This window comes from Temnothorax americanus, unplaced genomic scaffold (assembly GCF_048541705.1).
Source record: "Temnothorax americanus isolate GAGA-0224 unplaced genomic scaffold, ASM4854170v1 Scaffold4, whole genome shotgun sequence".
Taxonomy (NCBI): Eukaryota; Metazoa; Arthropoda; class Insecta; order Hymenoptera; family Formicidae; genus Temnothorax; species Temnothorax americanus.
This window is the reverse complement of record NW_027509547.1, coordinates 3,263,783-3,284,843: the sequence shown is the minus strand read 5'-3', so window position 1 is coordinate 3,284,843 and position 21,061 is coordinate 3,263,783. Positions and strand designations below refer to the sequence as shown.

Here is a 21,061-nt window from a genome sequence, read left to right as displayed (position 1 = left end):
CCCGTTTCTTCACCCTTTTATACTTCTATCGTTCTATAATCGTTCCCCGTTTGTTCAACGAGCGCTTGCAACAGTTAATCGAAATTTTGATCTATAAATCTCTTGCTCGAGTTTTACACATAATTTAATATTGCATTACGGCGTTCATATTGCAGTTTAAATTTTATATTCTATCGAGATTAGTTTGACCTCAACGAAAACTGCTTTATTGCAGGATGCCTCGGCAACTTGGCCGCCCGCCAAAAGAGATTTCGATCTACGAACCCACTTCCAAACGCGGAACAATCCTTATCGAGTTTCCGCTTGTGCCAAAAGGATCATGCAACTTTCCACGTCTATAAAACTTTGCCCGCGTTACGCCTGTAAATGTGCACGAACGAGTCCGCGGGCTCAGCCCGCGAGTGTGCATCGTAAAAGAGACGGGAACGTTTCTAACATAAATTATCACGTTAGAATAAAACTGTTGCCGCCCGATGCTTTTTGTCATTTTATGTAACTCTTTAACGCGAATGCGATTTCATAACGATGAAGGAAACACGGGCGTTTGAGCTAAGTGCGTATGTTATCTCGCTCCTTTTGCGGTAATAATAAATGGCAGAGTCCCGGGATTTCGCGCTTCTCGCAATTTTTATTACGTGCGCGCGAGCGGGGAATCAATTTTTTATTATCTTACCTTTCGACACGTGCCGGAATTTAATCGCACGAAATATTTTGCGAGTCGACGAAGGTCAGTTAAAAAAAAATTATAAATTCTAATTAAATAAACATAAAGCTAATTAATCTTGACTGGTTTGCACTTTCGCAATATATGAAAATTGCGTCTTCACATCATATATTCGTTACTATATATTTCGTACTTAAATATGGAAATCGTATTACACGTTTCATGTATCGTTCATGTATTACTGCAAGAACTTTTACCCACGTATAAACCGGGTGGAGATTATATAAATATCGATGTGTGTAATATCAATATAGTACTTATTATAAACGCCCATGTTTTCGCAGTTTCGCCAGCTTTTTTTACCAGCTCGATTACGTGCGTCCGCCTTTCCGCGAACCAATTGTAAGATCCGCGTCTCGCCTTCCGTAAATGGTTATCAATACTCGTTATTATTCATCATTATCGGGATACTCCCGTCTTGATTAAATAAAATTGTATAGAAGCGACGCAATCGCAATAATATCGAGAGGACAAATGTCTGGTCGGCGCACCGGCGAAATTGCAGAACCGAGCGAAGATTTCCCTCTCGTTGACCCAAATAGTCCGCCGGATCGCTCGTCGAGAAGGCGACCGAGATCCGATCGCGAAGCGATCAGTGATATAATGCTCGGGCACGCGCGAGGCGCGATCAATGAAATTCAATGTGGACCAGTCGCGGTGGATAACGACGAAGATTGTTTGGTTTGGCGTATACGAGCAAGTGTGTAAGCGAGTTCTCCGTTAATAAAGGCGCCGTGTCAAAATTCGCGTGTGTGCACCGTAGAGAGACGGAGAGGGGCGGAGGGGGACGATACGATCTTAACAATAAGCGTCATTACCGTGGCGCACGCATATTGCAACACACGCCGGGAATCACGATCGCGCTCGCGTGCATAAATATGCGCCCCGTAATCAACGACGCAAAACCGCAATCCGCGGCGCCGAACATTTGCGCGAAACCTCGAAGTCGCGTAAACATAAAAGACTTCGGCGCTAAAGACGACTACTTAGCATCACCTTTCTCGAGGCAGTTAGCTGTATTATTACGTGTTATATCACTGTGTGTATGTACTACATTTAATTTTGTGATTCATTCAAACGCTCCAAAATGCGTGCTTTAGGCGCGCATTGTTCTCAACGAGAAGCTACATGCACGAGACGCGACACCAGTTTCTGGGAAAAGGACGGCCGTTGACAAATTTACCAATTTAAAACAATCTAAAAATAATTGACATAAACAAAAGTAAATCCTTCCGTCAATGCTATGCTCTTTGATGCGAATTCAAGTCATAGTCAGTAGTTAGTGTCTACATTGGCGGAATTATTTGGAAGATATTCATACGAGAATAAACATTATAAATATACTCAGTTTATGAATGTCGAAATTGTCCTAGAGATTTCATGCTCCATATTCCACACAAATATAGTTGCGCGAGAAGCACGCAACGGACGCGATTGTGCAAGCGAACAAATGCGAAGTTCAAGACGCTCCATTGGCGATATAAAATTAAATTGTCGGATTCTAAGCGACCTAGTCTGAAATAAACTATAATTCGCTCTCGAAAATTCAATAGTAAAAAAAATATATAATTTATATTTCTGATATAATTTGTATATAAACGCGGTCAGTGCGTATATCTGTGTGTCATTAACTCGCAGATTTACACTTTTTTAATTGATTCAGCGAGGTCACGAATAAAAATTACAATGTCACGTTGTTTAATACGAGCACGTTATATAATTTTTTAAAATATAGGAATTAATATTCCATCCGGATTTTAAATTAGTCGCGACGATCGCAAAATATCAGCCGACAAGGCGGGACGCCTATATATCTTTCTTCGTTCTCTTTTCAGGAAGCTTCAGTTTTTGTATTTATCACGCGTGCATTAACTTGGCGTAAAAAATTCTAACCTTGAATCTTAAAATTATTCGGGGCCAAAATGTCAAGACCCCGAATGAGACATCGATCGAGTTTGCGGCCCCGCCTTGCTGTAAAATTCCGTGAATTTCTGACATTTTGAGATGGCAATCCGGCTCCGATATATGGCCATCGGGTCAAGTTGAGTCAAGAACGTCTTGTTTGTGGAATTGGACATAATTAGCAAATTTTAAAAGTGAAATGGGCAATAAAAAACATAGCTACCTTTGGAAGCACCGTCTTCTTTTTACATTCGGTGACATTTTTGGCGCAATGCCGAGATTAGACGGCAACAAAATTAAGAAACCGAGAATGAACGATTTCACGTCTAACGTTAAACCTTGTAAAATTAATTAAATAAAATTAAGATATAGTTGTATTTATGTAACGCAGAATTTTAATTTTAAATGCGATCCTGACGCGTTGCTATCTATTTTAAAAAATTATGCAAATCAAACTTTTTAAAAAATGCTTCGTACCAAAGAAAAAAAACAATTAAAGCAATTAAAGGAATAAGATAATGATGAAATTGCAGTATTACTGAGCGTTTCCCTCATCCTGCTTCCTTTCTCTCGATGTTGCGTCATTCTCCGTGATCTACATTTTTTTATCCGATCTAAATTACACAGAATTTTTTTTAATTAAGATTTAGATTTATTCAGATAATCTTTATCCTCTCAAAGTGCGCGAAAATTTTAACGCAATGCCTGGCGTTCCTCAAATATCGTTATCTCAAATACGTGTCGCGTAAATTAAAAAATTCCGTCTCGACATCTTTTTTCAATTATACATAATTAACGTCCGTCGGCGTCATCGAATATAGTCAAACAAGTTACCGAGTTACGTATTCACCCGTGCATTTTACGAGGCTTTAATACAGCATTTAACTAGTACTTGTGCGTTTTTCTGCTTGCTTCGCGTATACCCGCCTCGTGTCGCCTGCCGGACATTGAAGTGGCTCGAACTATATAGCGGCGCAGCTTTTTCAATCGTAAAAAAGACTTTTAGGTATTATACTATGCAAGCGCGACGTGAGCAACGTTCGTTTTTTCCGCGTCTCGAGCATTTCCGTTTCGCGAGCGAATTCGGCGAAGTCGGCGACTGGTCGCGATCGATCTCGTCGCGTTCGCTTTCGCGCCGCAAAGAAACGCGCCGTTGGCGTTGCGAAAGCATGCACACAAGGGGGTACATGTTGATTAAAAGCCGATTATTAAAAGATGTAAGTCTTTATGCCTGCAAGTCCACTTTTCATACACAGCAGATTTGCGCAAGACGTGGCGTAAAAAATGACACAGCAATATTCCGGAGGCTTTGATTTAAGTGCATGTCAATTTAATGGATTTTTCGAGTCTCACCCCAAGATTCTGCCGGCCTCGGGCTTTCTGTAAAAGTCGCATCTGTGCAGCGGCCTCCTCGGATTGTCGGGCCCGAACCTCTGTCCCGCAGCCTGGCACAGCGAACGATACAGTTGGAACTGCAGTACGCCAGCCACGAAATTCCTGTAAAATATGGGAGAAAGCTAATTAGCTTATATCATGCCTCTCACGCATATCTCGGCATACTTGATGAAGCGTTGAATCAGCCTTGTGTACGCGCACGAGAAGAAATATTGCAGCGCGTGGGGGCATTCTCGAAGAGCATAAAATATTCCTGGCAATACGAAAAAGTTGACGGTCATTCGTTACAACGAGCTTCCTTCTGTCACGCTTATTTTATTAACTGACTTTATAATACACAATACTGAGAGATATTATCGCGGCAATTGAAATGTACTTTAACAGAACGAGAAAATATAGAAAAAAGTTCGTGTAAGACGAAAATCATACAAATTTGATGATTATAAAATATATAAAAAAGATGGTATATTTTAATATAAATTATCATTATTCTAATTATATATATATATATATATATATATATATATGATTTTTGCCTTTTATAAAGAATTTAAATTTTATAAAGAATTAGAGAAAAAAATTATATCGAGCAATCTGATTATTTATTCATGACTGATCTAGATTCAAGTCGCAGCGGTTCTAAAGATAAAGGATGCGGTGGTCATGTTCGAGTTGTCATTTTTCGTGAACCTTGAAGAGAGGCCTTCAAGGCCAGTGTCAATGAGGTCGGCGGGGTTACGGAGAATCTTGGTTTCTATGGACCTAGTAATATGACGGTAGAGACAGCTAGTACTCTCTCTCTTTCGCTTTCATCGGCGCGCGTAGACCGACATTGCTGTCAGGTAGGCTGTAGAGAAAGAGAGAAAGAGAGAAAGAGAGAGAGAGAGAGAGAGAGAAAGAGAGAGAGAGAGCGAGAGAGAGAGAGACAGAGAGAGAGAGAGACAGAGACAGGACGCTCGGCAATAAACCGGCGAGCATGCTGCGAGCATTGCCGTTTCACCGAGAGACTCTTCACACATCGGCAACGACCTTTACGTAATACCATCTAGGCGATCCACCCGGGGGATCTGTCGCGGCTCGGAATTACCGGTCGTTATTCCGACACTTCCACTTTCCACGACTGGCGCGTCTCTCGCTCGCTGACCACCGGGTCTCCCGTCGTTTGAAAATACAGTGTCGTAACGCGCGTGACGTCCGTGCATACGTATGTTGTATATATTGCGACTATATATCAGACCGCGCGTGAAGTCATCGACGAAATTAATGAAATCCACAATTTCCCAGGCTAAAAACGTATTTCAGGAAGGAACGGCCTATAAACACCCACGCCGACTATCCCGGACGAGATCCCGGATTCATTACCGTATGTTGAAGAAACATAACTTCGCATCGGTTTTATAATAGAATTTTACAACCGGCGTACAAATAGCCGCTCGTCTATTAATTATGATACTTTTGATTATATGGCGATCATTATTGCGCATCAATTTGCCTTTTGATGCGCAGATACAAAATTACGCGCGACAGGTAATTATCGTAAGCCGAATTCAGAACGCGGCGGATAATCCGGTCAGGCGGCCGTGGAATATAAAATTCGGCATAAATTTTCTGGCGTTGCAAAATTCGCCGCGGGAAGGTAGCCACCTGATTTCGCAGTTGCGGCTGCTTTTACTGGCAAATTTTTATCGATTAACCTTTCTTGTCTGCCCACACTTCACAGGTGGGCGAGCGCATCCAAATGACATCGCGGGAGAGACGCTTTGAAACGAGGCGTCGTATCGATATTCAAGGGGAAAGAATCGTTCCGTGAAGAAACGCGATTGAATTGGGTTACACGGTTGAACGGAGTCGAGGTGAGACCTTCGCCCTGAATGGCAGGCATCGTCAGGCAGCCTGGATCATTTTGATGCAGTTTTTCAGTCAGAAAAACGATAGCCTTTTATGAGAAGCTTCATTAAAATCAGAGCGCTTTTCGTTAGTTTTAATTATAATAACCAGAAGAACGAGAGTGAATATGAATATGACATAACGGAAGCAAATAAAAAATACAAATGGGAAGAAGATACGCACTAAGAACATTTTTATGTAAATTCTTTTAATACTGTATTAATCTTTTAATCAACATGTGCAGATCCTTAATTAATTCTTTGTAAAATAAATGCATTTTATATTGGAAGCTCACCCGTCGATTCACTTTCTCTCATTTTAATTCAAGTTCTATTATCTTGTCTAGTAGAAATACAGTCCTTTCTGTAAGTCAAATTATGAAACCACTTTCGAGAGCTTTTGTCTCCGATCCGTCACTGTTATATGACGATTAAAGCGCGCGAAATTGTATCTCTCAATGGAAAAAGGAATCTCTTTTCCTCTTCCTTCATTCCGTATTGCGGAACACGTTCGCTTTCGCCCGTGAAAAAAACAACTTGTAACCCCGTGCGTGGATTTCCGCGGTATCATTTGCTGGGTGGAGTTGATACAGTAATACCACACGGCGTTGTCGCGTAAGGTGATCACGTCCCGTAAACATCGACATACTTGGCCGCTTGCGAGGCGGAGGCGGCGAAGGAGGAGGAGGAGGAGGAAAACGGAACTTTACCGGCCGACCGTTGCGCGTTGGAGCGAGATCGTGACGTGGGACCGCGGGTCCCACGAAAGGGAGCAATGGGTGTACAGTGTACACCCACGAGATCGGCGGGAGATAAATTCTAGCCAAGTGCCGCGCGCCCCGTTTGTATGCGTTTGCATCTCTATATGCATGTACGCGCTATTACGTGGCGCCGCGCCGTTACGAGGCGTTGGGCACCGCGTACGCGGGCGAGGTGAGGACGAAAACGGAACGGTAATGGCGAAAGGGAGAGAGGATGAATGACGACGTTGATCCGCGCGCGATTCGCGTGACCGTTGCAGTCGATCGCCACGAAAAATGACGTATTGAACGGCACGTAGCTGAAACATGCGTCACGTTGCGTCAGTGCGATCGGCGTATAGGTTTAGCGGGGAAAGATGATAGAAAATGAAAGGCAATTCGAGAAACTGCTCTCGCTTTTAGTCATTTACCGAGTTAAATGTAAATTTCTCATTATTGAAGCTGAAATCAACTGAATATTCTTTTTAAACGTATTTTTTTCTTAACGAACAACTGAAATATATAATGAATTAAGACTTGAATATCTTGGGGTACCACGTGTGTCCCATAAATCTGAAATCATGACTGAAATAATAAAACAGAAGAAGTAACATTTCTACAGTATTTTAAGCTATTCGGAAGCGGCAGAGTGGAAAGCGGGCAATTTACAATGTCGAAGACATACAGAGGAGACCAGACGTAACACTGGAATGTGAATTATGCATTCTTGCGAACACGAAATTGTAGGAAAAGGATAGGAAATTAGTATAATTTGCTGACGGAGAAACTAGGTTGGTATATGTCAATATACGTGTATAATATATACTCGTATATAATGCATATAGGTAGCTTGTGTAATTTATCGTAGATCGAGATGAAAAGAGCGTTGAAACAAAGATGTATTAATGAAGTTCACTGAGAATATACTCAATATACAAATACAATTCTCCCATGTTCGATAAGACAATAGATCGTGCATAGTTCATGGCAATAAAATACCAAGTTTCGCAAAACGCGCAATCGAAGATTGCGCGTTTCGATGGTTGCGATTCAATCCCCCGGAAGGGTTTCGCCGATTTCCGTTTCAGTCGCGATGTAACTCTACTTCGAGAAACTGCGACATGTGCATGTAGTAAAAGTCGAAAGCTCGATTCGGGCGCACTTTAACTGCGAAACGGGAATAGTCCCAAGTTAGAAAAATTAATGAAACGTCGTCGGGGATGTAACACCAAAATCGACAAAACTTGATTTTCAACAAAATTTTATTTAACTCGTATCGACGTATAAATCTCTCCCGCGAGACATAAACGGCACGGTGACAGTCGACGAGGCAGCTCGCTGGATTGACGCGTTTCTACCCGATATATCCGTATCGGCTGACAGATTTGCCGGTAAACGGATCGTGATCCGTTCAAGCCGGATTCTCGGGCCGTTACGTGCGAAGAGGCGACTTTTCACGTACTGGGCGTTAATCTGGGCGTTTGCCCGAACTGGGAAGGCACGCGGACACGATCGATGTCCCGTCGGCAGCTTCCGACACCAAGGGGAGTCCACGGCGGTAACGATCGGTATGTCCGTCGTTTCCACAGAGAAAGTATCGTATAAAACCAAAGCGCAGCCAAGGTACCTTGCGAAGATATGCGACGAGAGGAAAAAAAAAGAAGTCAAGCACTCGTATACGAGCGGTCGACGAAGGAGGAAGAGAACGAAAACCCGTTCGTTGAAGAAGGAGAGGAGCGTTTTCTTCGCGACTCCGCGTATTCGTAGGGGAGGGGGAGTGGGGCGTCTGTCCCAAAGGGGAGTGGTGGTCGCTCGGGACGGTGGGACCGCGTCGTCGTCATAGCTGAACAAAGAGGTGTAACGTGGGGGTATACGACTTGGGGCCCCGGACCCGACGGGCCCCCGGGTGGCGAAGGCGAAAGTGTGCCGCGTATATAAGGCCAGGAATCGACGGCAATCAGCATCCAGTTCACTCCTGGACGCACCCGGAACATCGCGAGAGCAAAAATGAGAATCCTGGTACGTCCACCGTCGTCGTAGTCGACACTTTTCGCTTGTCGATACCTTTTGCCCGGTCGTCGCGGAGACTCTTTGGGAAACTCGTCCGAGAAACCGTGTACCGAAGAGGTGCCCGAATAGATAAAGGGCACCTACGAAAAGTGAACGAGACGACGGAGAATCTCGGAATAATCGGGGGTGTGAATCGTTCGAGGGAGAGTCCTCGTCGCGATAGATTCGACAAAAAAAAAAAAAAAAACACGCGTTAAGGGATTCCGCGACCAAGTTGCTCGAGAAGTGTTTTCTTTTTCTTTTTTTGACCGGACATTCCGCAATTTACCAACGTCGACGGTTACGCGATTCTTAAAGCAGTTTCACTTTATTGCGAAGTGAACGAATCGTCTTCATATTTAATATATTTTAGCAGCATTTGGGTTCTATCTATTTCTAAGCTTTTGTTAGAGTTTGGAGAGGATATCTACTACATCGTGCGGTGATGTATATGTGCATTATAATTATATGGATCAAAATAGATTTTTATTGAAGCGCGAAGATGATACCTATGATTTGTGTCTATGAATATTTTAGATGATTCTAGATTATTCTAGACGAATATTCTAGGTGAATATGAACATTTATCCAATTGTTCATATTCATCTAAAATATTATTTAAAACATACCTCATATGAAATTCTTACGTTTTGCGACGATATCAGAGACACGCATGTGCGTTATTGCATATGTTATTAGTAGAAAGGTTCAACCTCGCGGATGCAATATTTTTGCAACCAGTTCTTCGATGTGCGTCATTCAGAGATTGCGTTGCGTCGACTGGCCGATCTCGATTGCGTTAATAAATCGTAACACTGACATTATTTTACACCGAGCGTAAGAGTAAACGACATTGCGTATTTTTTTTTCAGGTTTACGTGGCGGTTGCCACCCTCGTGGTTACGACAGTGCTGTCGGAGGAGACCGCGAAAGTCGAGAAATCGGCGGAAAAGTCCGAGAAGAAGCAAGAGAAGCGAGGCCTGCTTGGTCTTGGCTACGGTTACGGTTATGACGGCGGATACGACATCGGATCTGGCGGACACATCGGCCTTGATGTAGGCGGTGGATACGGCGGATACGGCGGACACGGAGGATACGGAGGATACGGAGGATATATTGGCGGAGGATACATCGACGGTGGTCATGATCACCATGTAAAGACCGTGACCGTTGTGAAGAGCGTCGCCGTCCCCTACCCCGTGGAGAAACACATCCCCTATCCGGTAGAAAAGCCGGTGCCAGTTCCCGTCAAAGTGCCCGTTCCGCAACCCTACCCCGTTGAGAAGCACGTGCCTTATCCAGTCAAGGTCCTCGTGAAGGTGCCCGTACACGTGCCCCAGCCCTATCCGGTGGAGAAGAAAGTTCCCTATCCGGTCCACGTACCGGTCGACCGTCCCGTCCCGGTCAAGGTCTACGTACCGCAGCCGTATCCCGTTGAGAAACACATTCACGTACCGGTAAAAGTACCAGTGCCGCAGCCATACCCCGTCGAGAAGCCAGTTCCAGTACCAGTGAAGGTCCCAGTCCACATACCTCAGCCCTACCCCGTCGAGAAGCTCGTCCCCTATCCCGTCAAAGTCCCGGTCGACCGTCCCATCCACGTTCCTGTGCCCAAGCCCTACCCCGTCCACATCGAGAAACCTGTCCCCTATCCCGTCGAGAAACCCGTTCCCTACCCCGTGAAAGTTCCGGTTGACAGGCCATATCCCGTTCATATCGAAAAGCACGTGCCAGTCCCGGTCAAAGTACCAGTACCTCAGCCATACCCGGTCGAGAAGCACATACCTTACCCCGTCGAGAGACCCGTGCCTGTAGCAGTCAAGGTCCCAGTCGACAGGCCGTACCCCGTTCACATCGAGAAACCTGTCCCCTACCCCGTGGAGAAGCCTGTCCCCTACCCTGTTAAAGTGCCGGTGGCTGTGCCCGTCCATCACGAGCAACATCACGGCGGTTACTACAGCGGTGGATACGGCGGTGGATACGGTGGTGGATACGGCGGTGGATACGGTGGTGGATACGATGGTGGATACGAGGGTGGCGATTACGGTCACCACTAATGTCGCTACCTCCCGGCTGGTTATCCATCGTCGTCGTGCAAGAAACCCCATCGCGACAACGACGGATAGCCGCGAGGACCTTGTCTTAGATTACGAAGGTTACCGATCCGAAACGTTGCCGTGCGGCGCAGCGATATCTGCCACTTTGTACCTGGATCGGAATCGAGGACGATCTCCGGGCCATCGTACCTACGAATCCGATCGCAACGAGGACGCGGCACGGCGACGTGTGCCAGTTAGGAAGAACGAATGACCAGTAGGGATGTACTCGTCTTCAGCGATATTCGCTCGAGAGCAGCTCGCTTGTCTTACTTTTGTACCGATATTAGCAAAGTATATGTATTTTTGTACGGAAAATAAAATAAATATTAATGTAAAGTAATTGCGCATTAATGTGTCATGTGTAATCTACTCACTTTCCTTAGCTCCTATATATTTCCTTTTTTCTAATAAAAAATAAAGAATTGATTAAAAAAACATGTTAAAAATGTGCGCAATTGTAAAATTTTTTACAACTTAACATATATGTACATGCTATGTATATTATTATGTAATATTATGTATGTAATATATAGATTTAATATTAATATTGACTTAAAAAAAATGTATGAAAAATATAAAAAAATTATTATTTATCAAAGAAAAATCTCGACATTAATGCCAACTTTTCAAACTATCTTAGACCTCTGCTCTTTTCTATTCGTTATTGATAAATGTCATTGCATTCTATCGACAGCACGAAATTAAATGATGGTTGTCGACTCAGTTTCCGGCGACAACAAATTTTCGTTAAATCAATAACCCTGTTCGTAATCTACTCTGCACCAGAGATCGGAAAAAAAATTTCCATTTTCTATTTTTTAATTATTATATACGAAATCAGCGCAAAAGTCACAAAAATTACTAATTACGTAAAAATTAATATTTAGGCAAACTGAATTACTCATTGTCATTACTTAAAAAATGAGTAATTCGTCAGAGGAAAATTTCCAGTTGCGTGAAAATTAGTAATTTAGGCGAAAATAAATTAATTTTTATTTACAAATTGCTAATTAGTAAACATAAATTCTTTATTATTAAAATAATTAATGGTTCGTCAAAATAAATTACTATTTATTTGAACATTATAATAATTAGTGGATAATATTCGACAATATTGTTGATAATATTCGAATTTTTTTACCGCTAATTACTGATATTTAAAGAATAGTTTTTTTCTATATTATTGTTCAATTTTATCTTGTGTATAATATATAAATTTATTGATGCTTTAGGGGATATTAAATTAAAAGTTGATGTGCACAATAAAACCTTGAGGAAAATGCATATATAATACGGTATAATCAATGTTTAACTAAATTTATTACTTCGACCTTCATTATCCTATATTCTCAGAATTTCCCCCGGGAAACATGAAAGTCTGAGTGAATTCCCATAGTGGGGGTTCTATTTCCCCCCGCACAGAAGTTACCATCTTAATCTGAAAAACTAAACTGATGTAACGAAGTCAGGGAAAACATTTCCAAAGTTTGGGAAGCTCAGTGAAAACATATTCGGATGTAATTAACACATTATTCACGCGTGTATGCTATCTTTCGTGATTTTAATTGTCATCGTTGCCGTGACCTTTTTGGTCAAATTTTCTCATAAAATTTTGAACGTTGCAAAGTATAAAATAACCATTCTCGAGCAGGAGGTGCTCGAGTAGCAATTTAACGAATCCACTTCATTGATTCTTACTAATATTCTTGTTAAAAAAATTTATATGCGAGCTCTTAAATTTAAATATAAATCTGACGGAGAATCTCCTTGCAAAACGCGAAGAGAAAAGAGAGAACAGAAGGTGTTCCGCTTCATCTCATTGTATCGATTTACGATGAACCGGCGCCGCATCGAAGGCGCAACGGAGTGAAGAAGCCCGAAAGAGCGAACGGAGCAGTCGATCTTCGATTATTCCTCGTTATCCCGGCCTTCGTTACCCAATCCTTGCCGCGTTTCGTTGCGGCAGAGGCTTCCCTGGCACCCATCGCGGTACCGTTTGCCGGAGGTGAAGCCGATGCATCCGCGACTAATTTCTGCGCACGACCCACTTCGGTCGCGGAGCGGCGCGCACGTTGGGTTTGCCACTTGACTCACGACTTGAGGCAACGACTTACGTGCTCGTCTCCGCCGCTGCGAGCACGGGAACGGGTTACGCAATCGCGGCCATTAGCGCACGCGACGCCGAGGCTGAAAGTAAGAGTCTCTCCCCTTCGCCATCGCCGAGAAAGATCGCGCGCTGCCGCGAAGTCTACTTCCCCTTTCGTCCGTTTTCCAGGCCCACCGGTGTCCTTTCGCTTCCTCTATCTGTCCCGCCGCACCTTTTCGCCTTGACTCGCGAAACCGTTCCATCTAAGACAATTACGCGGAGCGAACGACGTCACACTGCCCTTCGTTAAAAAATATTGCGCTCCGCTAAGATCTTAAGATCACGAACGCCGTAGCGTAACGTGAGAAGGCTAGTAGCTTGTTTAAATGTCAGAGCTTTGACGGATTTTAAATTATATTCATGATTTATGGTTTTCTTCTCTTTATGTAAATTAAACAGCTCGTCTTCATTTTAATAAAAATTTCACTTGACATTTAATCGCAACAAAAGATAAAATTTCCGATCGTTTGTGATTAGTATAATACTTATTATAATAAAAGAAGACAGATCAGCTTTCGTATGTAATTATGTTTATGAGTGTTCCATTAAGAATTACGAAATTTAATTCAATAATTTGAATTAAGAAAATTTCATTTTTAAAATAAAATCGTGTTAACCAAACTAATAATTTAAATTTCGCCATCCTTATGTTTATCCTTCGCGGTTAGTAATTCTATTACGAAATTTCCTATCGCTTAATCACTTAGAGTGAGAGAATCTCAAAGCCAGTTATTTGACATTTGGTGCGATATTCGTTTTAATTTGAAGCGAGCTGCCCACGCACGTCCGCATCGTTAAATGCCGCACTCAGAATCAAGAAATTAATTTCCACATTTAAAGATATACCGAATTTTTATAGAAGTTTAATAAAACTTTTAAACGTTAAAATTCAAATTAATTTAAATAATAAGTTTTTATTGTGTACGGTTGAACCATTATTTAATGGCGTAAAAATTCTTATATATATGAGTCGATCTTATCAGTCGTTAATGTTTAAGAAATTAAGTTGAAGAATCGTACGTTGAACGAGTGTCTTCGGAGAGAGTCTCACCAGAAGAAACGGTGTTTCTCTCAACTGCTTTCAACGACGGTAACCGGTAAAGCAGCTAGTCACTTTCACATTTGCTGATACAAAATAAAGACATTTAACACTTTCCAAATTAAATTAGTTTTTTTCATCAAGTTACACAAAATATTGAAGAGTTTAGTTCACGCTCTGAACAGCTTATACGAGATCTAATCTTTTAAAACTAATAATTTATTTGTTACACAAAAATAGAACTAATGCCTGAAAGCTACAATTTTGTTTAATTATTGCAACCGTGAAGCACAATGAGCGTAATTTCATTGTCAACGTTAAAATCCAATTTTCTTATTTCTTCATTTCGTGTCACTATCATGTGTGGATACCTTAAATCATTATGGTAAAGCTTAATTATCTGGGACGTGAGAACTAATATCGACTGTAGTTACTGCAGGTAATGTTAAAGCGGCAATTCGTACTCTAATATGCATTAAATTGCGTTGTGAGAACGTGATCCACGCTAAACGAATGTAATGACGCGAACGTATCATGATCCACTTTGTACTCTCGGTGATCGACATCTGCATAGGGGCGTTTTATTGTAATTGTTATCGTGAGCGACAATTTGTTGTAATTTTAGCACGGGATATAAACCGGGGTTATCAATAGTCACGATGCAGTTCAAAGTAAAATAATATTGTATTATACATAAATCGTAAATAAGACGTGTATAGATTACCAATAATAGTAATTTATCGATTTTTGCATCATGTTTCTATTATCGCGCATTCTATTTTGTGCACGTTTTATATAATGTAATGCTATATCTTCGTGATTTATTGATTAAACGCAGTAATAATTATCGCGTTAGCGCCTTAAAATTAAGCGGAGACATATAAAAAGGCAGAAGATTAAATAATAATTAAATATTATTAAAACAGTGTTATTTTTCCTGCTGCTTCTGCTGCCTTATATCCGCTAGAAAGTATACGTATCTAATAACGGAGTGATCTCGAGAGTGAAGGCAAAACCTATATATATTAAAGATGTAAGAAAGTTTACGAGCGTACAAACATATGTAGTTCCGCCGTTATTTAAGAAAACATTAATTATGAAGGTAGGTTTACGCGCCAAGTTTATTTGCTTTAATCCGCAAATATTGCGTTTAGCAATAACTTATACGAATCTTCGATTTACGAATCGTCTTCTCTTCTTTCCAGTAAATAATTTGCTGACTTGCTAATGGCAAATGTTTCAGACGCGTAAATCGAGAGAACTGAGAGTTTAACCGCGGCATGGAAAACAGCCATAATTGAAAAGTACATTCAAATATGAATTATTACCATGCGATTAGTCTCGCAAGACTGACTTCTCAACTAAACGGCCATCACGTGTGAGACTGGAAAATTACTATTATTACAGCGGTTGCTACGTCTATACGCGTGATTTAAAAAGCGCATCCTAAGCAGAGACTTAGTAAATTTATTCTTATATTTGTATTTGCGCGCACTAATGCGCTTCCTCCTTCATTTTATCGCTTGACGAATCTCGCGCATTTATGTTATAATCCAGATATCCGGAAGCGTGAAGCGCACCTTTTCAAAGTGTACCACACGCTTCCGCTCTCGACTTCCTTGTCCTCGAAATTAATACAATGAATCTTTGCGAGGATGTTCATTCGGAAAAATCTCAGTAACATCACCACGTGAAAAAGCGGTCTCACGTTAAAAAGTTAATTGACGATTTGAAAGCTTCACGGCATCGCGCTGCGTTTCTCCCAGCCTGTGGCTCTTCGACAGAAAATCCATCCAATCCGGCCAAAACTCTCTCTGTTTTCGCGATTTATAATGAAAAATTCGCGAACAATATTCGCGAAATCGCGGGGTAATGACGTGTAAATTACTAAGTACTAATTATCACGATAATACGTTTGTTTTCGAGCGTTAAATATCTGACACGCGAGCGCGTTGAAAGACGATAATGAAGATCTGTGATCCACGAACCGCGGTTAGGATCGCGTGGTCATCGCGAAATCCGTACAAAACGATGTGTGCACGATGTGAAACAATGAGAGCATCATTTTCTCCTCGCGATGGTTAGGAAAAAACGCGTTATTCATGTACATACGATTGCATTTAAGTCACCTTTGCCAATATTACCTCTTCTTTTTATCTCTCTTATCACGAACAAAAATTTGCATTACTACATATTACTGTTATCTTTTTTTTTTATCTCTCTTACGAACAAAAATCTGTGTAACTACATAATTTTACGTGGATCTACGTAATTGATTTGTTCTCTTTGCACGAGTTTAGATTACCGTATCAGATAAAAGAGTCTATGAATAGTAGCATGCTCTAATAAGTAATCCGGTAAGAAACAAGTACGCGCGGATTAAAGAGAATGATTTATATAATATAATTGACATCGGTATTATAATTATCTCGCTCTCGAGTAAAGCTAAACTTAGAGTTTTTGATTGTATTATATAATCGATGAAAACATTTATGTATAGTGTAGAATTAATCGGCGTTCGTTCACCATGATTGCGAAGCTCAATTTGCTCCTTAATTTATGCATCCATTGCAGTCAAATACTGTTAATTACGATATTTTGGGGGAAACGCCGAAAGACCATTTTTAGCGATCGCCGTGGAACTGGTTACCCAGCGCAAGTTCTCATAATCACGTCAACGTGAAAAGGTCTTTGACACTTTTCACTTTCTGCGTACGATGGCTTATCTCGAAGAAGCAGCGATGCGTAGCGGGGAAGTTTAGTTCGCCGGATTTATGGTTGCATTTACGTTTTCAAGTGACCGATTATGTTTCCGGCAGTAAAGACATCGTCACGCATCAGAATATAAAGCTCAGCGATAAGGATCGTTGTTGTCAATATGCAATTAATATTATTAAAGATTTATCGCTTCTATCGGATTTCTCTTATAGAAAGTCATTTTTATTAAACCCAATTTAAATTATGCATTTTTTAAATTATATACATACATACCTTATTCTTTCTCCTTTAATCACGTTTTTTTTTTCAAATAATAGATTATTTTTATTTTGTATGTATGATAAATGAGATCTAAATGTTTCTTACTCAAGATCATGACCAGTCCAAGAAAATGTTGAGATTCCATAAAAAAAGTGAACGGTTCTTGCCATTGGAACAGAAAACGTCACTCTCTTTACGGACAAATAGATTGGAACGAGCGTGTGCTGGCGCTTTTCCCGATGATTCTTAGTGTTGCGAAAAAATATATTTTCACTCTCGTTGCGCGAATATAATGAATCGCGAAAGTAATCCATCCCCTCTTGAAGAAGACATCGCGTGTGTACAGCTTCTAGATCAGTAACACGCCTCTGGCAGCCGTGGCACATATATAAGATGGTAAAAGTATACGACTGATCTATTTACTGTTAACTCGAGCAACGTGCTTGAAGAGAGAAGAGGTTGTTCCCAGAGAAAAGATCACTCTATCAATTCGTTCGAGATGGGACATGGGGTACGTCTTCGTATGCTGTTAGGACATTCAGTGCTGTGAACGACGAGTGGTCGAGAATTAAACTGTGTCATTGTGCAAATTTTCTTCTCGAATAGTGCGTTCGTGTTAGATATACGAAAGTAAAATTTCGTTGGAGTGCAACAGAATGCATAATATAAAACAATTTTTATATAATAAATCTGTTTCACTCTTTTTTTTTTCTTTTTAATTTTGTGATATTACTTTTTGTAAAATATAGATTTATATATTTAAAAATTTATTAATGTTAAAATAATTGAGTCAATAATTTCAGGAAACAAAAAGTTTTTCAAGAATAAGAGAAATCTCTTATTTTTATTTCATTAAACACACACGTTTCTTTTTTTACAAAAATTATTGTAAATAAAACAGAACGTGAATATGTTTGATTGCTGTGTTCCAAATTTAATGGTATATTTTTTAGGACAAAAATTAATTTCTCTGATTTATTTAATAAAAATATAATAATTCAAGTTTTTTCTAAAATAATTGACTTAATTTGTATTTTATTCAAACGATTCATATGTAATATAAGGCATTGCAAGTTTTTTTGAAAGAAAAAACTTTTTGTCTTCAAGTTGCAAATATATAATATGTAAAAATATCTTTAAATAGAGTTTATTTATTCTATACTAAAATGTGGAAGAAATTTGTGAAATTGTTTAGGTTTTGCTGTTTGCAGGGACACGCGAAGTTTTTATTGCCACTCTTTATGGCCACTGCAATGAGTCTTCCGATTCGGAACAGCTATGATAGACGCGTATACAAGTACGATCACTTCCCCTCAGCACGATATGTTCATCAAATTATGCCTTTCCACGTAAGGCAAAGTAGAGCCAATTATATCCCAGAAGAAAACATTTACAACACGAATGTATTCAGACCGGAACAAGAGGAGCCTAAAGATAATCAACGTACGTATTTTAACATATTTAATAAAGTTAGCGCTGTGCAAACGCTAGGTTTATTAAATAAGTATACTTATCTAACAAATTTTTTACAATATTGCTATATATATATATATATATGTATATATATGTGTTAGCGTTTACACAACGCTAACTTTATTACTTTATAAATTATTAATTTATAATTTATAAATTAAACAACAAGAATCAAGGCCGTATGTCTCAAAATAATGTGGAAAGTTTAAGCCAATTAACGAGCAAACAAATTAAAACTAAAATAGTTTAATAAATTCTAAATATATATAGGTAATCTATTAGATAAGATTTAATTGATAAGACCAAATCTAATTTTTATCCGAGAAATAATTTTTCAGTTTCAGGCTCTCACGTTTCAGCTCAACATTTTAAACGTGACTTCGTAGGTGGATACGAAAACCCTTTCGGTGTTGAATTGAATAGCGGGGGGGAAAGTGGACAAAGCGTACACAATTATCAAGTATTAAATAACGATGATAAAACTGTTACGATCATAAAGAAAGTCGCGGTACCGTTCCCTGTAGAGAAGACTATCCGATATCCTGTGATCAAGAGAATATTGTATCCGGTCAAAGTACCGGTTCCACAGCCGTACGCGATCGAGAAGAAAATACCATATCCCGTGAAGGTCTTTGTCAAAGTTCCTATTAAAATTCCACGGCCAGTACCGGTCGTCAAGGAGGTTCCGTATCCGGTTACAATTCCGGTGGATCGTCCTGTCCCAGTCAAGGTGTACGTCCCAAAACCGTATCCAATCGAGAGAAAGATACATTATGAAGTGAAGATCCCAGTAGCGCAACCGTATCCCATAGAACGAAGAATACCGATACCGGTGAAGATACCGATACACGTACCTCAGCCCTATCCGGTCGAGAAAATCGTTCATCATCCTTTAAAGATCAATGTGGAAAAACCCGTTTCCTATCCGGTTAAGATACCGAGCGCGGTGCCGATAGACGGAGGTGTTAAATATCGATAGATGCAGAGTACCAAGGTAGTGATTCATTAAAATCAATAAATCATTATTGGATGTAAATGAGAATGTAGCTGCCAAAGGCTTCGTACTTCAATTATGGCATTTCTCGGTTTGAAGATATGTAATAATTAGAAAAAACAAACACAAGATTTATAGGCAGACTCTTAAACACGAGGCTAAACATAATATAGTATAGTAATTAAAATAAATAATAAAGCATTTGTTTTATATATATATATATATATATATATATATATATATATAACCTTTTCTTAGGAAATATTTATTTACATTTACAAAATTTTTTACTCTTGAACGCACGTGGAAGGTATGTATAACGCCATCTCTGCAATATTTTTTACTACACTCATGTCGGTACATATCGACGGAATCATATTCTTTATCATAGTGCATAGTGTTGCCGTGAATTATTGCAACGTTATAAAGATAAACAGTTGATGTTTAATTAAAAATTTGCTTCGACCATTAGGTCGAATCATAATATCCCAAATTTCGATTTAAACTTCAATATGTTTCTGTTGAACTTAATGTAATAGATCCTAATTCTTGTCTTTATAATTGCTGTCAATTAACAACTTCACCGAAACGCGTAAAAAAAGATAATTGATCACTAATGATCAGATCAGATAGCAGTAGAATGTAATCGAGTAAGTTGCAATTATTTTCTTGCGATACGTTTAACCATTAAAGACTCTTTCTATCATAGTTCAATATCAGTCGTGTTCACTTTCACCGCCTCGTAATTACAACCGGAATGACACGTTGCAATTGATTGGTGCAAAATACAACAGTCAACCGTCGATATTGACCGTGATTGTGATTACGGAATGTCCGTTCTTTTTCGTACTACAAAAAGCAATCTATTTCACGTGACATAAGTAGTTGTAATAATTTGTAATCTTTTTATTGAGTCAAATTTATTTTAATTAAATATCATAATTTAATTTACGAAATGTACAATTGTCAATCACGGAAATAAATTAATTGCACGAGCTTTGTTGTCATTTGCGTGGCGAGACTCAAATTGATAGGTAAGTGCGTGCTACTCTGGTGTATTGTACATCGCGAAATGCTATTATTTCTTACAAACAATTAGGCCGATTGTTAGCTGCTAGCTCTAAGCGGCATTCTGTAGAATGCGTTTTTATCAACAATCATCAAACTCATAATTACGAAACATTTAACGTATTATGAAATAACTATATGTCGAATATCTTGTTCCTTGTGCTTTAAACTAATTTTCATAAGTAAGCTGTTATTGTATATTTTGCATTTGACTTTGTGGACCTGTTAGCATAATCTGAAATAACAACTGATTCGAATGAAAGAATAGCGTTCTTTAAATGCTAATAAGAAAATTTGTTTTAATCTGATTGATACAAACATATATTATTAAAAATTCATATTTTTACTGTCTCGAATTGTTTCTTTCTTTCAACGATAATTTAAAAATGGTAGATTCAATTACTCAATTTAAAAAGAAATTACTACAACTATTATTTGAAGAATAAAATTGATCTTTGTTTTAATCGAAAAATTATATGCATGTTATTTTCAAATTTTTCATCTACAGATGATGAGTGAAATTGTATGATTTTAAATAATTTTAAAAACTTAAAGAAATCAAACTAA

The 21,061-nt window shown here is 39.6% G+C and overlaps 3 protein-coding genes and 1 long non-coding RNA gene across 5 annotated transcripts in view; 3 read left to right on the top strand and 1 right to left on the bottom strand.

Annotated features, from left to right (window-relative positions):
• Ance-3 (angiotensin-converting enzyme Ance-3) overlaps positions 1-21,061 on the bottom strand; it is a 50,203-nt gene that overhangs the window by 9,805 nt on the left and 19,337 nt on the right. The window contains exon 11 of the mRNA XM_077415766.1: positions 3,980-4,123. Within this exon, the coding sequence (XP_077271892.1) occupies positions 3,980-4,123 (144 nt within the window). The remainder of the gene's footprint in view (positions 1-3,979; positions 4,124-21,061) is intronic.
• On the top strand, positions 5,086-7,373 carry LOC143902679 (uncharacterized). The gene is made up of 2 exons (XR_013258446.1): positions 5,086-5,384; positions 5,742-7,373. It is a non-coding gene; the product is annotated as an uncharacterized LOC143902679 (long non-coding RNA).
• LOC143902672 (uncharacterized) lies at positions 8,532-11,135 on the top strand. The gene is made up of 2 exons (XM_077415779.1): positions 8,532-8,666; positions 9,569-11,135. Exons 1-2 carry the CDS (start codon positions 8,655-8,657, stop codon positions 10,751-10,753), a joined length of 1,197 nt encoding a protein of 398 aa, XP_077271905.1. The 5' UTR covers positions 8,532-8,654; the 3' UTR covers positions 10,754-11,135.
• LOC143902674 (uncharacterized) lies at positions 14,850-20,842 on the top strand. 2 transcript variants are annotated; one of them, XM_077415782.1, is made up of 4 exons: positions 14,850-15,082; positions 15,186-17,470; positions 18,171-18,402; positions 18,771-20,842. In XM_077415782.1, the coding sequence occupies exons 2-4, from the start codon at positions 17,459-17,461 to the stop codon at positions 19,409-19,411; spliced, it is 885 nt and encodes a 294-aa protein (XP_077271908.1). In that variant the 5' UTR covers positions 14,850-15,082; positions 15,186-17,458; the 3' UTR covers positions 19,412-20,842. The 2 variants fall into 2 exon arrangements, with proteins under 2 accessions (XP_077271908.1, XP_077271907.1); XM_077415781.1 differs by lacking the exons at positions 14,850-15,082; positions 15,186-17,470 and having other exon boundaries at positions 18,112-18,402.

Bases quoted from the DNA above. Each gene is read 5' to 3' on its own strand.
- LOC143902674 (XM_077415781.1), top strand. From the start codon at position 18,126: ATGTGGAAGAAATTTGTGAAATTGTTTAGGTTTTGCTGTTTGCAGGGA. The intron at 18,403-18,770 runs GTACGTATTTTA...ATAATTTTTCAG, and splicing joins GGAGCCTAAAGATAATCAAC to TTTCAGGCTCTCACGTTTCA.